Here is a 16,838-nt window from a genome sequence, read left to right on the forward strand (position 1 = left end):
ACATCGACGGCGTGAAATTTAACTTTTTTTTATTAAAATCTAAATATATATCTAAAAAATAAGTTGAAAAAGCTTATGCCTAATGAAGTGGGTACTTGTCATCTAATTATTTACATCAAGACATTCTGGGGATGTTTTCCAACATAATAATTGTTGGACAAGATGCCTACGACTACCTTTTACTACTCTCCAGCGACAGGGAATTCATCTCCATACGCTGGACGTTAAGCTATCTCGGATAGAACGGTTTTAGAAGAGCTTCCTCCCGCATGCCCTTAGATTGTGGAATTAACTTCCTGCCGAGGTTTACACTAAAGACTATAACATTTGGTTTTTCAAGAAAATTATATTAAGGTTTCTTAAGAGTCGGCAACACTCACGTGACACCCCTGGTGTTTCCATTTACCATCAGATGACTCGTATGTTTAATATAATAAAATTATTTACTCGGTACATTACCTAGTTCTGTGCCTCTTCTGCTTCGCCGGCTTGTCGCTGTCTGATGCTGATGAGGACATGCTGACTGGCACTGTTGCCATATGCCCGCCACTGTGTTGCTGGTGGATGCCACCTGTACACAAATGTTATACTTCATACAAAACAAAACCATATATATATGCAAAAAAAATTGTTTTTTGTATCTAGGGTCATGCATGAAAATAGACCTGAACAAAGCGACCGCTTGTGCCATTGAAGTTCCCAAGTTCTGCTCTAAATATATTTAGTTTACCATTGACAAAAAAGAAGCCCAGTTTTTTCACCAGACTAAACAAAAATGAAGGCAAGTTTGGCAAGTAACTTTAGAAGTTGGCACATTTAATAAGGATATCAAATGGTTTTTTTTATTATTACCAGCAATAGACTGCGATCTACATGCTTATAAAGTTGTTATCACTAATTTGGAATAACACCAATTTACAATTATATTATTTATTAACATTTTTCTTATTGTATTCGCTAAATTATTTTAAGCTTGCTACAATACAGTAAATCGCATTTATTTATATACATTATTGGCAGTCTCGGCCATAGGGAGTGGCAAACAGGGCAATCGCCCGGGGCCTCGCTCTTACAGGGGCCTCGCGAAATGAACCCAAGCAAATTTTAAACAACCAGTAAGTGCCTCCCATAGACTAAGGCTAAGACTTGCTGATTATTGGAAAGGAATACAATCTAACGGCCCACCTGATTTTAGTACCAACCATAGTCTAAATAACAGCAACACGTTCCTACATCACGTTGTCATGTCACGCTCGTGATAACCCTCATACGTTGCCATTCTATTATAGATGTCATGCCTCTATGCCTGTAATTTCACTGCCTTTTCGCAATCTACAAACATGACCCTTGGGGCTGAAATATGTACGATAGAGATAACCAAACAGCTTGTTTCGTAAGCTGTCTCAGGGAGATTACACGATACAATAGCATGGAAAGGTGCAAATGACGCATCGACGCATGAATCTACCTCGGTACACAAATCGACAATACGTTTCCAAGCTGAAGAGAAAACGGCACTACACATCCTATCTGGTTGTAGCTCACACATGCATAAATGATATATCTCCTTGTAAAGTTTACACTCTATCCTGAGGAGATAAAAACCATCGTTCCTAAGAATATATTTTGTATTTTTAGTAACAATAGATATAAAATAGTATTGAGCTGCCTCTTTCATATTTATCTTTACAAATTATTACCAATAAAGGTTTAGATGTAGCCCAATTTCTTATAAGAGGTCTTATATTAGTAGTTTATTGTGAGTCGACTCCAGAAATAGACGACTTCCGATATTGATACTCATAAGAGACGAACTATACTTACGATGAATACCACACTTTACTAAGGTTATCTGGAAGAGATTGCCTTTTGTACTAGCTTCTTTCTTCAATCTTATGTTTTATTTTTCATTGTATCTAAATCTGAGGTTGGTGCAATAAAGCATTATAAATAAGAATATTAATGTAAAATACGTGTTCAAATGTCTTCTAATAAATGTTCGAACTTTAGATGCTATATCTAGCATAGGTATTAAAAAATTGCATATATATATAAATGATGACATAATATTATTAACTGTTTTGTCTGTACTGTTTATTATTAATTCATTAATACGATTGTCGACATAGGACTTTTTATAGGCCTAGGACATTATTTCATAGTGTCATAAAGTAATGAAATGTATGTACAGGTATATACGATATATAAAAATGAATCCCTATTTCCGACCAATTTTGGATAATTGATTTTTTCTTGTGATTGTTATTGTCTGGAGAAGATTCTTAGGAAAGATTTTTTTTACTATTTCAATGCTGTTGAACGTAGCCTACCTATACTGTTTGACACGGTGAATATGAGAGCAATTGCAAAGCAGCTGAAGATCAAGTCCTGCCTGATTGATTCAACTTAATTTGAGGGCAAAGTTTAGTTCAAAGCTCGGCTTCGTGATCTCAGCCCGGAACGTCCACTGCTGGACATAGACCTCCCCCAAAGATCTTTACGGCGATCGGTCCTGCGCTGCACACATCGCCCCCCAAAGTTCGGCTTAGACCCTCGTAAATTCGATCCCAGTAGGAATAGGACAGAAGGTGGATAGGCTCACACACATACATTTTCCTGTACACCCACATCTCAAATTCTTTAATTTTCTTACACATAGATTCTGTAAGAGTCCACGATAGAAACTAACTAATAAGAGCACGGACTATAATATAGGAAAAAAGAGTTCACAATGCGACCTTTGAATTCGAATCGTGGACTCCTTTTTTTCTTATAGAATTCCAAGAGAACTGAAAACATATAACAGTGTGATAGTAAAACAGTATATACCTTGTAAATGATCGGCTCGTATGTTGTGTGCGATGTGTAATCGCGCTCCCAGCGCATGGTGCGGTCTCTCTATGTTCGGTTTGATCTCGTGCTGTTTACTCTCCTCGGAGCACGAATCTTTGTGACCTGGAACAGAAGATTATTGCATCAGCTATATAATAACCAAATTTCAGACTATTCTATGTTGTTGGTCGCAGCTAGTGTTTACAGCTTCACCGAACGATGGAAGAATGCAAATGGCATTCCAAACCCGCGGAAAGACTTATGGAGCAGTTAAAGACCAGTTCCTGCCTGATGGATACGGTTTTAGTCTGAGGACACTGCTAGGGGTTCAAAACTCAGCCCGTCGTAATTTCGATCTCCTTTTGAGATGGATGGGGGATTGATCAAATGGGTTGTAAGATAAATCATTTGCAAGACACAACATTTCCATTGTTTCAGATATGTATCAACAATATGGTGGGTGACTAAGTTACCTGGAAGAAAAGACCATATGGGTACAGCTAGCGATCTAGATGCTATGTGATCAAGAGGAGGCAAGATTTTTTTATGTTTTCTTGCTTTATCATAAATATTACACATAAGAAATATTACACTTTAAAAAGTAGATGATTACACTAATAAAAGCTTACGTAATGTCAACAAACTAGTTTTACCTAAGTGCTGTTTGACGAAAGTTAGTAATTCGTTTTATGGAAATTGCGTAAGGTTTTACAACAAACTCCCAGAGTCTGTACCTACGCAATTTGCCAGAAAAAAAATTCTAATGTGTCATAAAATATTTTCTTGGTAAAAAAGCTTATTATAAAATTGAAGAATTTATAAATGATAATAATGTTTTTGTTGAAAATATCTAACTTAAAATTCATAGCGCTGACAATGTTATCTGATTGAACAGAGATTAAGTGCGTAGCGGTTTCTATGTTGATTGTCGCATGCCTAATTCTTGTTGTTAATTAAATATAAGTAAATCAATATTTATTTAAAAGAGCAACACACAAGTTTCTTGCTTATTCTTCTTGTGATGAATCTGCATTCCGAATAAGCGGTAGAATCAAAAACCTTAATTGTTCAAAGGTGCTTATATTAAGTTTATTTGAATAAAGATTATTTCTATTTCTATTTCATAATATTATGTGTAAACAATAATACCGCTAATACCGGGTGGTGTTTAAAAATAACATTAATAACAAAAAGAACTGATGACCTGTTCAAAACAACAGCTTGATAGCAAAAAAAATGGCATCATAATCGGTAATTAAAAGCTACGATACAACTGACAAGTCATTAACTACTGATTCATTTTACGTCAGTGGTCAAGACAAATTAAATAAATATAATCAAATACATATATCTACATAGTTGCCTATACTGACACCAAAATACCTCAACTTAAATCTTATAAAATTCACCACCGGCTTAGTGGCATTAAGGATGGCTCATAAACGGGCTTTAATGGAATCGAATCCCGTAAAACAGAACTGCACCCCATTCTGTGACTATAACACGGAGTAACATGGGGCAAACGGCGATACACTTTATAGTTAATGTCACTTTTTATTATTATAGGGGATTTGTTCTTTTAAAATATATATAGCTTTTTTCATGCCATTCCACTGGCAAACAAACTGACTGCCGACCTGATGTTAAATGGTAACCATCGCGTATACATGAACAGCATGATGGACATCATGTTATCACGTTTGTGATACCAACTTTACCATTTTGAAGGACTAAGATGTCCTCTATACCGTAAGTACACATCCTTATTTTCAACCAAAACTATTTTATTTAGTAGTATAATTGTTTTTATGGATTTGTAGGTTTTTAATATATATTATTTAAGTATTTACAAAAGAAAATGTAAGTGATATAAGTTGTCTAGTACCTACCCGTAATACAAGCTCTGCTTGACTTAGGACTAGACGGCGCTATGTGAATTCTCCTGAAATATTATTATTATCATACCTAATATAGATATTAAGACAGAAATAGAATTTGGGGCAAACGGCGATACACTTTATAGTTAATGTCACTTTTTATTATTATAGGGGATTTGTTCTTTTAAAATATATATAGCTTTTTTATGCCATTCCACTGGCAAACAAACTGACTGCCGACCTGATGTTAAATGGCAACCATCGCGCATACATGAACAGCATGATGGACATCATGTTATCACGTTTGTGATACCAACTTTACCATTTTGAAGGACTAAGATGCCTCTATACCGTAAGTACACATCCTTATTTTCAACCAAAATTCTTTTAAACCATTTTATTTATTAGTATGTTTTTATGGATTTGTAGGTTTTCAATATATATTATTTAAGTATTTACAAAAGAAAATGTAAGTGATATAAGTTGTCTAGTACCTACCCGTAATACAAGCTCTGCTTGACTTAGGACTAGACGGAGCTATGTGAATTGTCCTGAAATATTATTATTATCATACCTATATTATTAAGACAGAAATAGAATTTTCTATCTGTCGGCAATTATTGTCTAGTTATCCCTAGATGCATATAGCCAGCTATAAAACAATCTATTTTATTTACTTAATACAAAAATTTTTGATGGGACAGATAGGCGCCCTAGCGGTAATCAAATCTAGAGAATACCAATTCAAATCTATCAGGTATCTCTAACTGGCACAACTTTTAATTTAAAAATGTATAATAATAATAACCCTGGTTAATTCGCACAGCGCCACCTAGTACCTAAGCAAACCTTATTTTATGGGTACTAGGTATTTTTTTATAAATGCTTATATTTTATATAGAAGATACCCAGACTAATACAAACGGTCATACAACATATTTGCATCATACGAGGAATGGAAACATACATCGGAAGTAAATCTGTGCAAAACCGATAGACCATCGTGGCCGAGTTATAAATAGGTATTTATTTTTTTAAATATCTTCGTTGACTATATAAAATATATTACAGAAAGTTGACTTATTGCTAGAGGCATTCTCTACAAATCAAACGTTAGGATGATCTTTGTATACTATTGTATTTGTGCACCTAGTATTTTCTTTTAATTTTAAACTACTTAAAGTTTAAGTAACCTAACATAAATTAAATAAATGTATAATTAGACAAATAATAAGGTATTATTATTTATCTAATTATACATTTATTTACATTTATTCGATTTGATTATTGTTTAACTTTGCTCTACCATGTAGGTATTCTTCATCTTACTTCAGTAGCACGATTACACGATCTAATTAATTATTTAATTATATATTCATTATTAAATTAAATATATTAATTATATAAATTATAAACTTCTTGCATTTTTAAGTTTTCTCTATGAAAATAGTATTAATGTAACAGGTTGATTGAATGAAATTATTTGTAACGAAAGTGAAAACTAACTTAGATATGACTAATTGACTCATATTTTTAATGGAATCATCCTAGTACTTTAAGTTTGTATATATATTTTATAGGTACCTTATTCATCCATCTATAAGTAACAGTACCTACCTATCACCTGCATAACATGTATCCAATAGTAAGTAACCCAAAGACTTATTCTTACTTATTTTTTAACTTTTTGTTTTCAAATAAGAACTCAGGGTAGGATATACGGATACTTATACATATATAATGATGTATATATATAATTAAAAAATAAATTCATTCATTAAATTTATTCATAATTTAGGAGCCGCGCTCTTGATCGAGCACTTCCCATTTTCCACTATTTTTCATCAATCCCTTTAGTTATTGATATGACATGTTACTTTTTCTTTGATCTGCTTGATATAGCTGTTTTAGACTTCCCCTTTCCCCTCTTTCCTTCCTATTTTTCTTTCGATAACATTATTCACAACACCATCATGTCGTTTCAGTACTCTAACATTTTTCGCTGCCTATTTTTTAGTTATTTAATAATTGTTAATATTTATATGTGAAGTTAATTAATTAAATTAATTACTATTATTAATTAATTATTGTTAACATAATTAATATAGAAAATAATGAATCTTACCTCCTAAAGCTGTCGCGGTGAGGTTATTGAGCATGGCCTCAAAAGGCCAACCCTGGCCGCCCCCTATATCGACATCGTCCTTAACACTCCACCGCAAACCATTTGCAATAATTAATTATGAACACTCAACTCTACCTTTAGAACTTATAGACAACCACTTTTGCCGGTACACTTATAAAAAAAATAAATCCTTTATTGTCGAATTGCGAAAAATACCGCACGAGAACGAGCAGCGGTCATTGTAAAATTTTCAAATTTCGAACACAAGTCCACTTTCCGTTGGATGAGTTTAAAAAAACCGCCGAAACCCGAACGTAACGTCAAAAAGGACAAAATTCCAGCGAAAACCCGCCTTAATACAAAATAATTATCGCTATATTACACCCAATTAGTTTTAATTACGACTCCGTTCAAACTTATTTACACACTTAATTTTTGTTATAAAATTAATATAACCCGTTTAGTATCAATTTGTATAAATTTGCAGTTTGATTGGTTCGCCCTTAAAATGATCGTTTAATGTGAAAACCGACGGTCGACTGCTACAAAAACAGATAGTCCTCGCATTGTTGGCACAGACTAGATGAAGCCTCGACACGACGAACTATATCTATCTCTTTCTAACACCTCTAAAACCCCGTAAACCCCTTGAATGCGTCAGACGATGCATCAGTAATGGATGCTTACATTTTGTTTACGTTCGATTTGAACAAACGAATAATCTATTATTTCATTCGTGCACGTATTATTGATACGGACCTTTCGCGTTCATACAGTATTCATACACCGACTTACTTGTATCTGTCCTTTTCTGACTCACGTATTCCATTCGCAGCTATACTATTTTTGTCCTTGTTTACCGTTGCGTTTGAATATCGAACGCTCTCCCCAGCGATGGTCGGCGACCAATGAGAACGCGCAGAAATCACTTTGAGCTCCTCTAGGGTTGGAACAATCTGGCGATATTGAAATATTATTGCTATACCCGGCGCAAGGCGTTCCGTTCTTTTGTAATGGAAAAAACAAACAGTGCCGGTATAGAGGTATATCTGGTAAATAAGAGCACTCGGGAAACGGAATATTTCAGCTGGGTTGCGTTCAAACGTCGCAGTCTGAGTGCGATTTCTTGTAATAGCGCCTTTAATTTTTGGACGTTGTTGAATAAGGAATGCGGGGGAGAGGGACTTCACTAAATGGGAACAGACCTTTTTTTCTGTATTCGATATTAAATTTCGTAATGCATAAGTCGGCAGGTATATTGGATGGTATTATGCATTAACAAATATATTACATCTACTTACACATTTACACATTTATTTTAGTGCAAAAATTCTATCTTCAAATATATTTAATAACTCTTGTTTACAATAAATTATTATTCGTTGGTAGCTTATTAATAAGTATTAAGAGTCAAAATATATATTCTAAAAATAATTGTTATTGTCTGTCATTTTATCCCTATCATTATATTTTCCTCCTTTTATTAGATTAATTATTGTTTTTTTTTAATACCTATTGAAATTTAAACTTAAATAGCTATTGAATTATAAGTCCTTTTTGTCGTATCTCAATGTCACAGAACTATGTATCTATATCTATCTATGTATCGTCATAATAACGAACCATATGAAAACTCTCTTAACTCCAATGCTCTACCTCAGGTGAAAAATATTCACAATTTAAATAACTTTATATTTCATATTATTATGAATTTATAGGCACAAATAGATAAATTCATACAAATATTTCTTTAAAAATAATCTTTATTCAAATTAACTTAATATAACAACTTTTGAATAGTCACATTTTTTTTATTCTGTTTGGAACGCAGACTCATCACAAGAAGAATAAGCAAGAAACTTGCATGTTGCTCTTTTAACTAAATATTATTCTTAGTAAATACACGTTAATATGGACAAGATATGCGACAATCGACATGAAACCGCACTGCAATCATATAGGTAATGTTGCCAGCACTATGAATCTTAAATTGATTTTTCTCTTCAATTTTATAATAAGCTTCTTTAATAATACAATTACCAATAATCCAATACCTTCACGATAGTAATCGCAGATTGGGTAGACAGATATGTCAACTCCCGATAACGTAGTAACACATATCACCAACGTGAACGGCAAATTTGCCGTCGTTCCTCTGACAGATAGGGTTTCTTCTTGGTGTTTTCATCACCAGAAATTGAGACAGAAATATAAATTGACCTATAAAATTGTTTGGTAGATACCAGTCAAATTCGACCTCAAGTCTGTTTGGGTCCGCGATTGGTAACTCAAACTATTATACCATGTTGCTCTTAAGAATATAATATAATTTATTAACTCGTTTTATACAGTAATAACATAAGAAATATAAGGAACAATTTCAACAAAGGAAACAGAGTCAATGTGGTCCACATTTCACACACATCTCAGCACAATGCTGAAAACACAGTTTCCAGAGCTGATTTTCAGTTGGCAGTACGGATGAGTATTAAGAGTATTTTTAATTTATGTATCTATGGATTTATATATATTACAAATTATTTACCTTAGGTAGGTACTTAGTTAGGTAAGTGTTTAGTCGTGACTTGCATTTTGTGTATGATGATGACCTATTTGATGACAGCATGATGGACATATGTTCATATACTTACGATTATCCACATATTCTTCAGAAATATGAAAAAGAAGTAAATTTTAAGTAATATTATAAATATCTGTATTTTTTAAATTATATTTGGAATGACAATTGAACCAAGCCGAATAGACAAAGTACTTGTTTGGTATACCTACACTATTCAACTAAAGTCATAAAAATATATGTTGCCTACATAAAAATCCTGATCTAATATCTTAAATTATTATTAAGTGACAAAATATCAAAATTTCTATTTCCATTTAAACAATTTTCAAGAACACAATAACCCTCTGCAGCAGGTTTTTGTATAATGAAAAACGAACGAAGCAAGGGGCGTAACTAGTTCAAATTGTTGCCTTTGAGTACACCGAAATGAGAGGGCATGGAATCTCTGGAATTTGAATATAACTGCGTCAGTAGGGGGAAGGGGGCGCTTTGGAGTGCTACGGCGTAGCACCGTAGCGCTACGAGAGGTAGACCCAATGTAAAAATTTCATTGTATAACATAAAATGATATTAGTTTTAATATACGAGTAAATATGGTTATTTATTTATTTTATATACTCTTTATTACACCTGGTATATTACAGTAATCAGAATTAATAGAGAAATAGGGTATAGTAGTAGGGCTTTATATCTAATACAATTTCTTCCAGATAACCTAAAATAAGAACAATATCATTACAAATTAATAATTATGTTCAATACTACACATTATATAATACTATCTGTATATATATTGCAGTAGGTACTTTAGATTTCTTTTATTTGTACGATACAAACTGTTTTACAATGTTGTTAGTATTTAAGTACATTAATATCAATTAATTATAACAATAATAATATATTTAATTATTTAATGGCAAAATAATTATTTGTAATAAAATAGTCTTAATAAACCGTCTTTTACATTTATTTTATTTATAATAAAATAGATTTAGTAAAAAGTCATAATAAGAAAAGAGTCTATCTATCTATATAATCTCTATCTCGATGAAAACTCCATCTAGAAAAGTTACGATATCAAAACCATAATCTCGTTGGCCTGTCAAATTTTCTTATTGCAATTAATTCCAGTAGAATAAAAATAAAAAAACACTGCAAAAGAACTCCAGGCACCAGTATTCAGACGACTGGATCCCTAAAATCGTAGGATAGTAGTTATGTGTACATTCCTGATAGGTACTTGAACAAAATCTCATTTAGGTATAGCTTTGTCCCCCGACAATTGCTGTAATTGCAACATATTGCAATACTGAGAGCTCTCATCCTGCGAGTCGTACAAAGGGCTGATATACGTCATATTAAATTGGATCATCATATAGACAAACGTGCATGGCAAGAGTTGTTCATGCACGGAATTTTCATTTAATGTTAGATATAGACACTTTTATAAGTAAATAATGTAAACAAAGTGGCTTATTAAAAAAATAATTCAGCAAAATTTGTTGTCAATTATAAAATATTACAATTATACCGAAGGATGTACTGAAATTACTATACACACTAAACATTTACTTTAATGACAAACGTACACAGGATTTTCATTTAATGTTAGACATAGACACCTGTGTAAGTAAACAATAATACAAAGTGACGTATAAAAAAAGAATTGCAGTTCAATTTCTTGCCAGTTCTCAGAATTAGAAATAGAAATAATCTTTATTCATATAAACTTAATATAAGAACTTTTGAATAGTCAAGTTTTTTTTTCTACCGCTTATTTGGAATGCAGATTCATCACAAGAAGAATAAGCAAGAAACTTGTGTGTTGCTCTTTTAAATAAATATTGATTTACTTATATTTAATTAACAACAAGGATTAGGCATGCGACAATCAACATAGAAACCGCTACGCCCTTAATCTCTGTTCAATCAGATAACATTGTCAGCGCTATGAATTTTAAGTTAGATATATTCTACAAAAACATTATTACCATTTATAAATTCTTCAATTTTATAATAAGCTTTTTTACAAAGAAAATATTTTATGACACATTTTTTTTCTGGCAAATTGAGTATTGAGAGTCTTCTCAACTGAATCTGTATTGTATAGTAGTAGTAATAGTTGAACTGTATAATGGGGTAAAAATATTAATATTAACCTGACGTTCAGAAGCGTGTTCATAAATAAATTATTTTTTATTTGATTTAATTGATGTTTCTGGATTGTAGGATACGTTTGTGTGGGAGTTATGACTTCCCTACCTCAGTAACAGCGATTTAACATGATGATGACCCACGAAATATAATATCGTGTTCAACCATTAAAAACCTACTTTGATCGCATTATTAAAGATTACCTACTCAAAAAAAAAACAGAAACATCAAAATTTATTTAAGTACCTATTTACCATAAATTTCTGTGAAGAACTCACGTACAAAATACATTCTGATTTAGAAACTATTTCCTTTTTTTAATTCAGATTCTAAAAAGCTTCTTAAGTTTCATTTTTGCGTAGAAATACATAGATTTACAAATACAGATATTCCACATAATATACATAGAAAATACCCAGACCAATACAAACAATCATACTTATGAATGCAAATGTTTGCATAGTGCCAGGAATCGAACCAGTGGTGTAGCGATTTAGCATACTGCTATTCCGATGATCGCGGGTTTGATATCTCGCACAGTACAAACATTTGGTTTTGTGATTTTGATTGTTTGTATTGATCTGGGTGAATTTATATTATGTATATATTTTAAAAAAAGTATTTGTATCAATTGTCTAGTACCTATAACATAAACTTTGCTTAGCTAACTAGATGGCGCTGGGTGAATTGTTTTTGTTTATTAATATATTATAAAAAGAATCATCATAAACATTATAAAAATGTACATCTAAGTAACACTGGTTAAAGAGTAGAGTATAAGTCGCCATTTATTGCAATTAATAACGTTGCGGGCGGTAACTAGTCTTTTGTCGATTTTGTTTATTATTATATACCTAATTGTATAACAAGAATCATTATGAAATTCATATAGGTAAGTATCTAAGTAATATTTGTTAAAGAAAAGAACAACAGCCACTTTTTGTTGCAATGAATAAACATTACGCGTAAACTCGCCGGCAGAAACTAGTCTCTAACCAATAGTATTATTATAAGCAAACTGCCGACCACCGCTTTCACTTAAGTTCACTTAACTTGAGATGTTACCGTTATATTAACGTTAATGTGCCTTTACTTAAAACTAATGCAATTACCGCGTGCGACAGGGACCGAGATATGAGTTGGAGCGAGACGGACTACAAAGAGTTGATTCGTTTGAAGACATTGAGGGTATTCTGGATAATTTGTAAAGACAGAAACATAAGCATATCTATATAAAATAAATAAATAATCCTGGATAATTAAATCAGCGCCATCTAGTCGCACAGTAAACAAAGCTTGTTTTATAGGTAGTAGACAATTGATATAAATACTTAGATATATTATTTTGTAAATATATACATAATATATATAGAAAATTCCCATACGGATACAAACTCCCATTAGTTGCTCAACCAGTTGGTTGAATATTTAATATTTTCTCTATTTGAGTGTTTAATTGAATTAGTGCTAATTGGTAGTTTGTATTTACATAAATATAAAAAAAAAATTAAGTTGAAGTCAACTTAATTTTTTTTTTATATTTATTTATTTTATTTTTATTTACTTAATACAGAAAACATGTGTACTAATTTACTGAAGAAAATAAATTCACAGAAGTATAAAACTGTGTTGCGAATATCGACGCCCTCCATCTAGTATATATAATTCCAAGAACTAAAAAAATACATGCAATGTAGTTAGCCATCACGTATTGTCTAATAAAATTTACAAAATAAAATTATATGTAATGTAACAATAAAATTATTTAAAAGAGCAACATGCACGTTTAAATCTCGTTCTTCTTGTGATAAGACAACATTGCGAATGAGCGGTAGACTTTAAAATATGTGATGATTATTCAAAAGTGCTTCAATGTAAGTTTATCTCAATAAATGATTTTCTATTCTATTCTAAACAATCATACTTATGAATACAAAATGTATGCACCTTGCGAGGAGTTGAACCCGCGACCAACGGAAATAAAGCGGTGTGCTAAACCGCTAGACAACCGAGGCCGTCATCAAAAAAAATCTAAGTATTTATATCAGTTGTCTACTAACATAGATCATAACACAAGCTCTGTGTACTGTAGGACTAGATGGCGCTGTATTAATTGTCTAGGATTATTTATTTATGCATTCAAATTACCTACTTAAACATAATACGAGATGGACTTTTTTCAAAAATATCTACATACGAGTATTTTCACCGAATATTTAAATTATTAATTTCACCGATACCCGAATTTTACTTAGAAATTGTATTTGTATAAAATAAATGTTTACAATATTAACAAATATTAAAAATAAACTGGATTTGCTGTTACAATCTAGTAATAATCCTGATTATCTTTACACCAAGCTAATTACTATTCTATCAGTATTTGTATAAGGAATAAATAATTTTCTGAGACTTGCAACTTCTAATAGTATATTTTTAAGATTCCCGTAAATTACATGTTCTGCTTAACTGAAATTATCATCTGAAAATATATAAGAACAATAATAAAAATACGTTCATTCCATTGTACGAGAACCTAAAATCCATATGTATAAATATTATATATGAATACTAGCTGACCCACGCAACTGCGTCTGCATTATACTTACACAGTTTACATAATATCTTTTTAAATTATAGCTTAGGTACTGATTTATAAACTATGTTGCTTTCGTTTCTACAAAATATGTTCAGTAGGTACCTAGTTTTTGCGTGAAAGAGTAACATACATCCACCCATATCCACAAACTTTCTCGTTTATAATTTTAGTAAGAATATGTATGAATAAATATTTTTTTAATTTAACTTTTTATTTTTCCTTTTTATCCTAAAATATATGTACCGGTGTAAATGAGTAAAACACCTATTATTTTTTATAACTCAACAAACACCATAACTTAACAAACAAAAATCCCATTAATACAAAACTAAGCGACTGTTTTTAATAAAGCCCACCCTCATTTTAATATCGGTTATGCCTAAATATCTGTCTCAAATGCTGTACATTAAAAATAACGTAAGTACAAATAAAAGTTATACGCGAAATTAATCTGATTGCTATTATAAAAAAAGAACAATATCGCGCAAACGATGGAACTCTGAAACGAGAAAATAAAAATATTTTTTTCATTCAAATTTAAACTCTAATATAAGAAGATTAGGGTATGTTTTTAAGAATGTGAGAATGTTAAGGTGATTACAGACGATCGTGTGGGGTAACGCATCGTAACAGCAAAACCTCGCGTAGTTTATTATAAGTTAATACGCGGCACCCGCCTTATAACTCGCCACGGCAGATAGCTACTGGTGTGCTTCTGGCCAAAATTAATTATACACTCACTTTTTTTTATACTTGGATGGTAGATGTAATATTTAAAAGAAAACGAGGAAAAAAAAATAGTAGAAAGCCTGATAGTTCATATCCGAGACTTATGTGTGTATAGAAATAAAACCGGAAGTAATAACACAATTCTAATACTGTTAGCTGCAGCTGACTATTACAGCTTAATCAAATCATAGAGGGCAAGTGCAGATGACACCAAAGGAAGGACTTATGAAAGTGGAAGGACTTCAGTAGAAGGGAACCGTTAGAGGTTCGAACCTCGGGTCATACCGTCATAATTTCGATCCCCGTTTGAATTAGACGGGGGATCGATCGGAGGGGTTTACATATTGATTTCTTTCTGATTCAGTTTGAACAAAAATCCGGCCTCTATTGTATAATGTACCTTTTTAAAATGCGGTCATTATTTATATGTAGGTATAAATAAGCAAAATCACGGGATCTTAACACACTTTATTTATACACAGTATAGTTTGCCGCAGAATAGAAGATACTGTGAGTATAGTTTGCCGAGATGAATATCGAGCGAGTTTCAATAGTAGCAAGGTTTTTGTTCAAACTGTATCAGAAAGAAATCAACATGTAAGGCCCTCTGATCGATCCGCCATCTAATTCAAACGGGGATGAGAAATTACGATGGCCTGTGCTTTTTATTTTTTTATTTATAGATTTGTATTTTTTTTTTATTTATTGTGCAGGCATTTACATTTGGCCAGCAGTGCACGCGTTTGCACCCCAGTTTAGCCTCGCTATTGTAATAAACTTACACGGTTTTTAACTTCGCCGGCCCACACCCGCCGCTGTTACTTGTTAATGCATTATGCTTTATAAACATTGATATTAATATTTATAAATCTGACAAAAGAATACCTTCACGACTCTAAACACATGGTATAGTCAGAGGAGATGTAACAAAGTAGTGATCAAATACTATTTCCTTTTTTAATATTAGTTTTAGGTCCTTACATATGAAATTGGCGTTTTGTCGTACTGGCCACTTTGATCTCAAATATCTCCTCTTTGGTTAGGAATTCCAATTTCAAATTGATACAGCTATTTACTCATGCATTTTTTTTTTCGAAAATCGTAATCTATATGTTTTTCTCCATCTTTGGTTTTATCTTTGCGTCACTCAACACTTTACAAAATGGAAAACTTAAAATGTCACGTTATTCACGAGTACAAGTTCCGCCGTGGCACCAGTGCTGCAGAAACGGCTCGAAGGATTAATGATGTGTATGGCGGTGGTGTCGCAAAAGAAAACTCAGTACGTTTTTGGTTCCAACGTTTTCGTTCTGGAAATTTCGACCTGCAAAACAAGCCCCCGTGGGCGGCCGGAGCCCGAGGTTGATAATGAAGAATTGAAGGCTACTCTGAATTTCAGTTGAGTTTCTTGCCAGTTCTTCTCAGGTGCATCTGTATACTGAATTGGATAGTAGCGAAAAAATATAATAGAAAAACTTGACGTTCATAAGCGGTTAATGTCCTAAATTAATAAATGATTTTTGATTTCATTTAATTACAGAAATTACAACTTTAAATTACAAAGGTAATTTCTGTCTACTCGAGTAAAGACACAGTCACTACTAGCAACTAGTATTACTAAAATAAACTTTAAAAGTAATAGTTAGAATGCGTTTTAGTCTGTGAGGGAATATTTCATCGTGAGATGAATGCTCCTACAGCCAAAGGTTAAATCGCTGCCCCGATAAAGTTTATGTGAACTGTAGTGATGTGACGATGGAATTCGAACTCGAGTGATATCGATATAATATTAAAATTATAAACGCGAAATTTTGTGAGTATGTATCGATGTTTGTTACTCTTTCACGCAAAAACTACTGAACGGATTTTGATGAAACTTTACAGTGATATAGTTTATACATCATAATAACATATAGGCAATATTTTTTATTGAAAGGATCT

General features: G+C 32.2%; 1 protein-coding gene across 1 annotated transcript in view; it reads right to left on the reverse strand.

The window, feature by feature from the left end:
- LOC131841657 (homeobox protein orthopedia-like) overlaps positions 1-7,346 on the reverse strand; it is a 41,872-nt gene extending 34,526 nt beyond the window's left edge. Inside the window, exons 1-3 of the mRNA XM_059189981.1 lie at positions 6,835-7,346; positions 2,830-2,955; positions 460-571 (exon numbers count right to left, since the gene is read on the reverse strand). Coding sequence (XP_059045964.1) covers positions 460-571; positions 2,830-2,955; positions 6,835-6,868 — 272 coding nt within the window. The 5' untranslated portion in view covers positions 6,869-7,346. The remainder of the gene's footprint in view (positions 1-459; positions 572-2,829; positions 2,956-6,834) is intronic.
- Between the last annotated feature and the right edge of the window lie 9,492 nt (positions 7,347-16,838).

This window comes from Achroia grisella, unplaced genomic scaffold (assembly GCF_030625045.1).
Source record: "Achroia grisella isolate CSIRO2021 unplaced genomic scaffold, CSIRO_AGI_Agris_v1 utg1867, whole genome shotgun sequence".
Lineage (NCBI taxonomy): Eukaryota > Metazoa > Arthropoda > Insecta > Lepidoptera > Pyralidae > Achroia > Achroia grisella.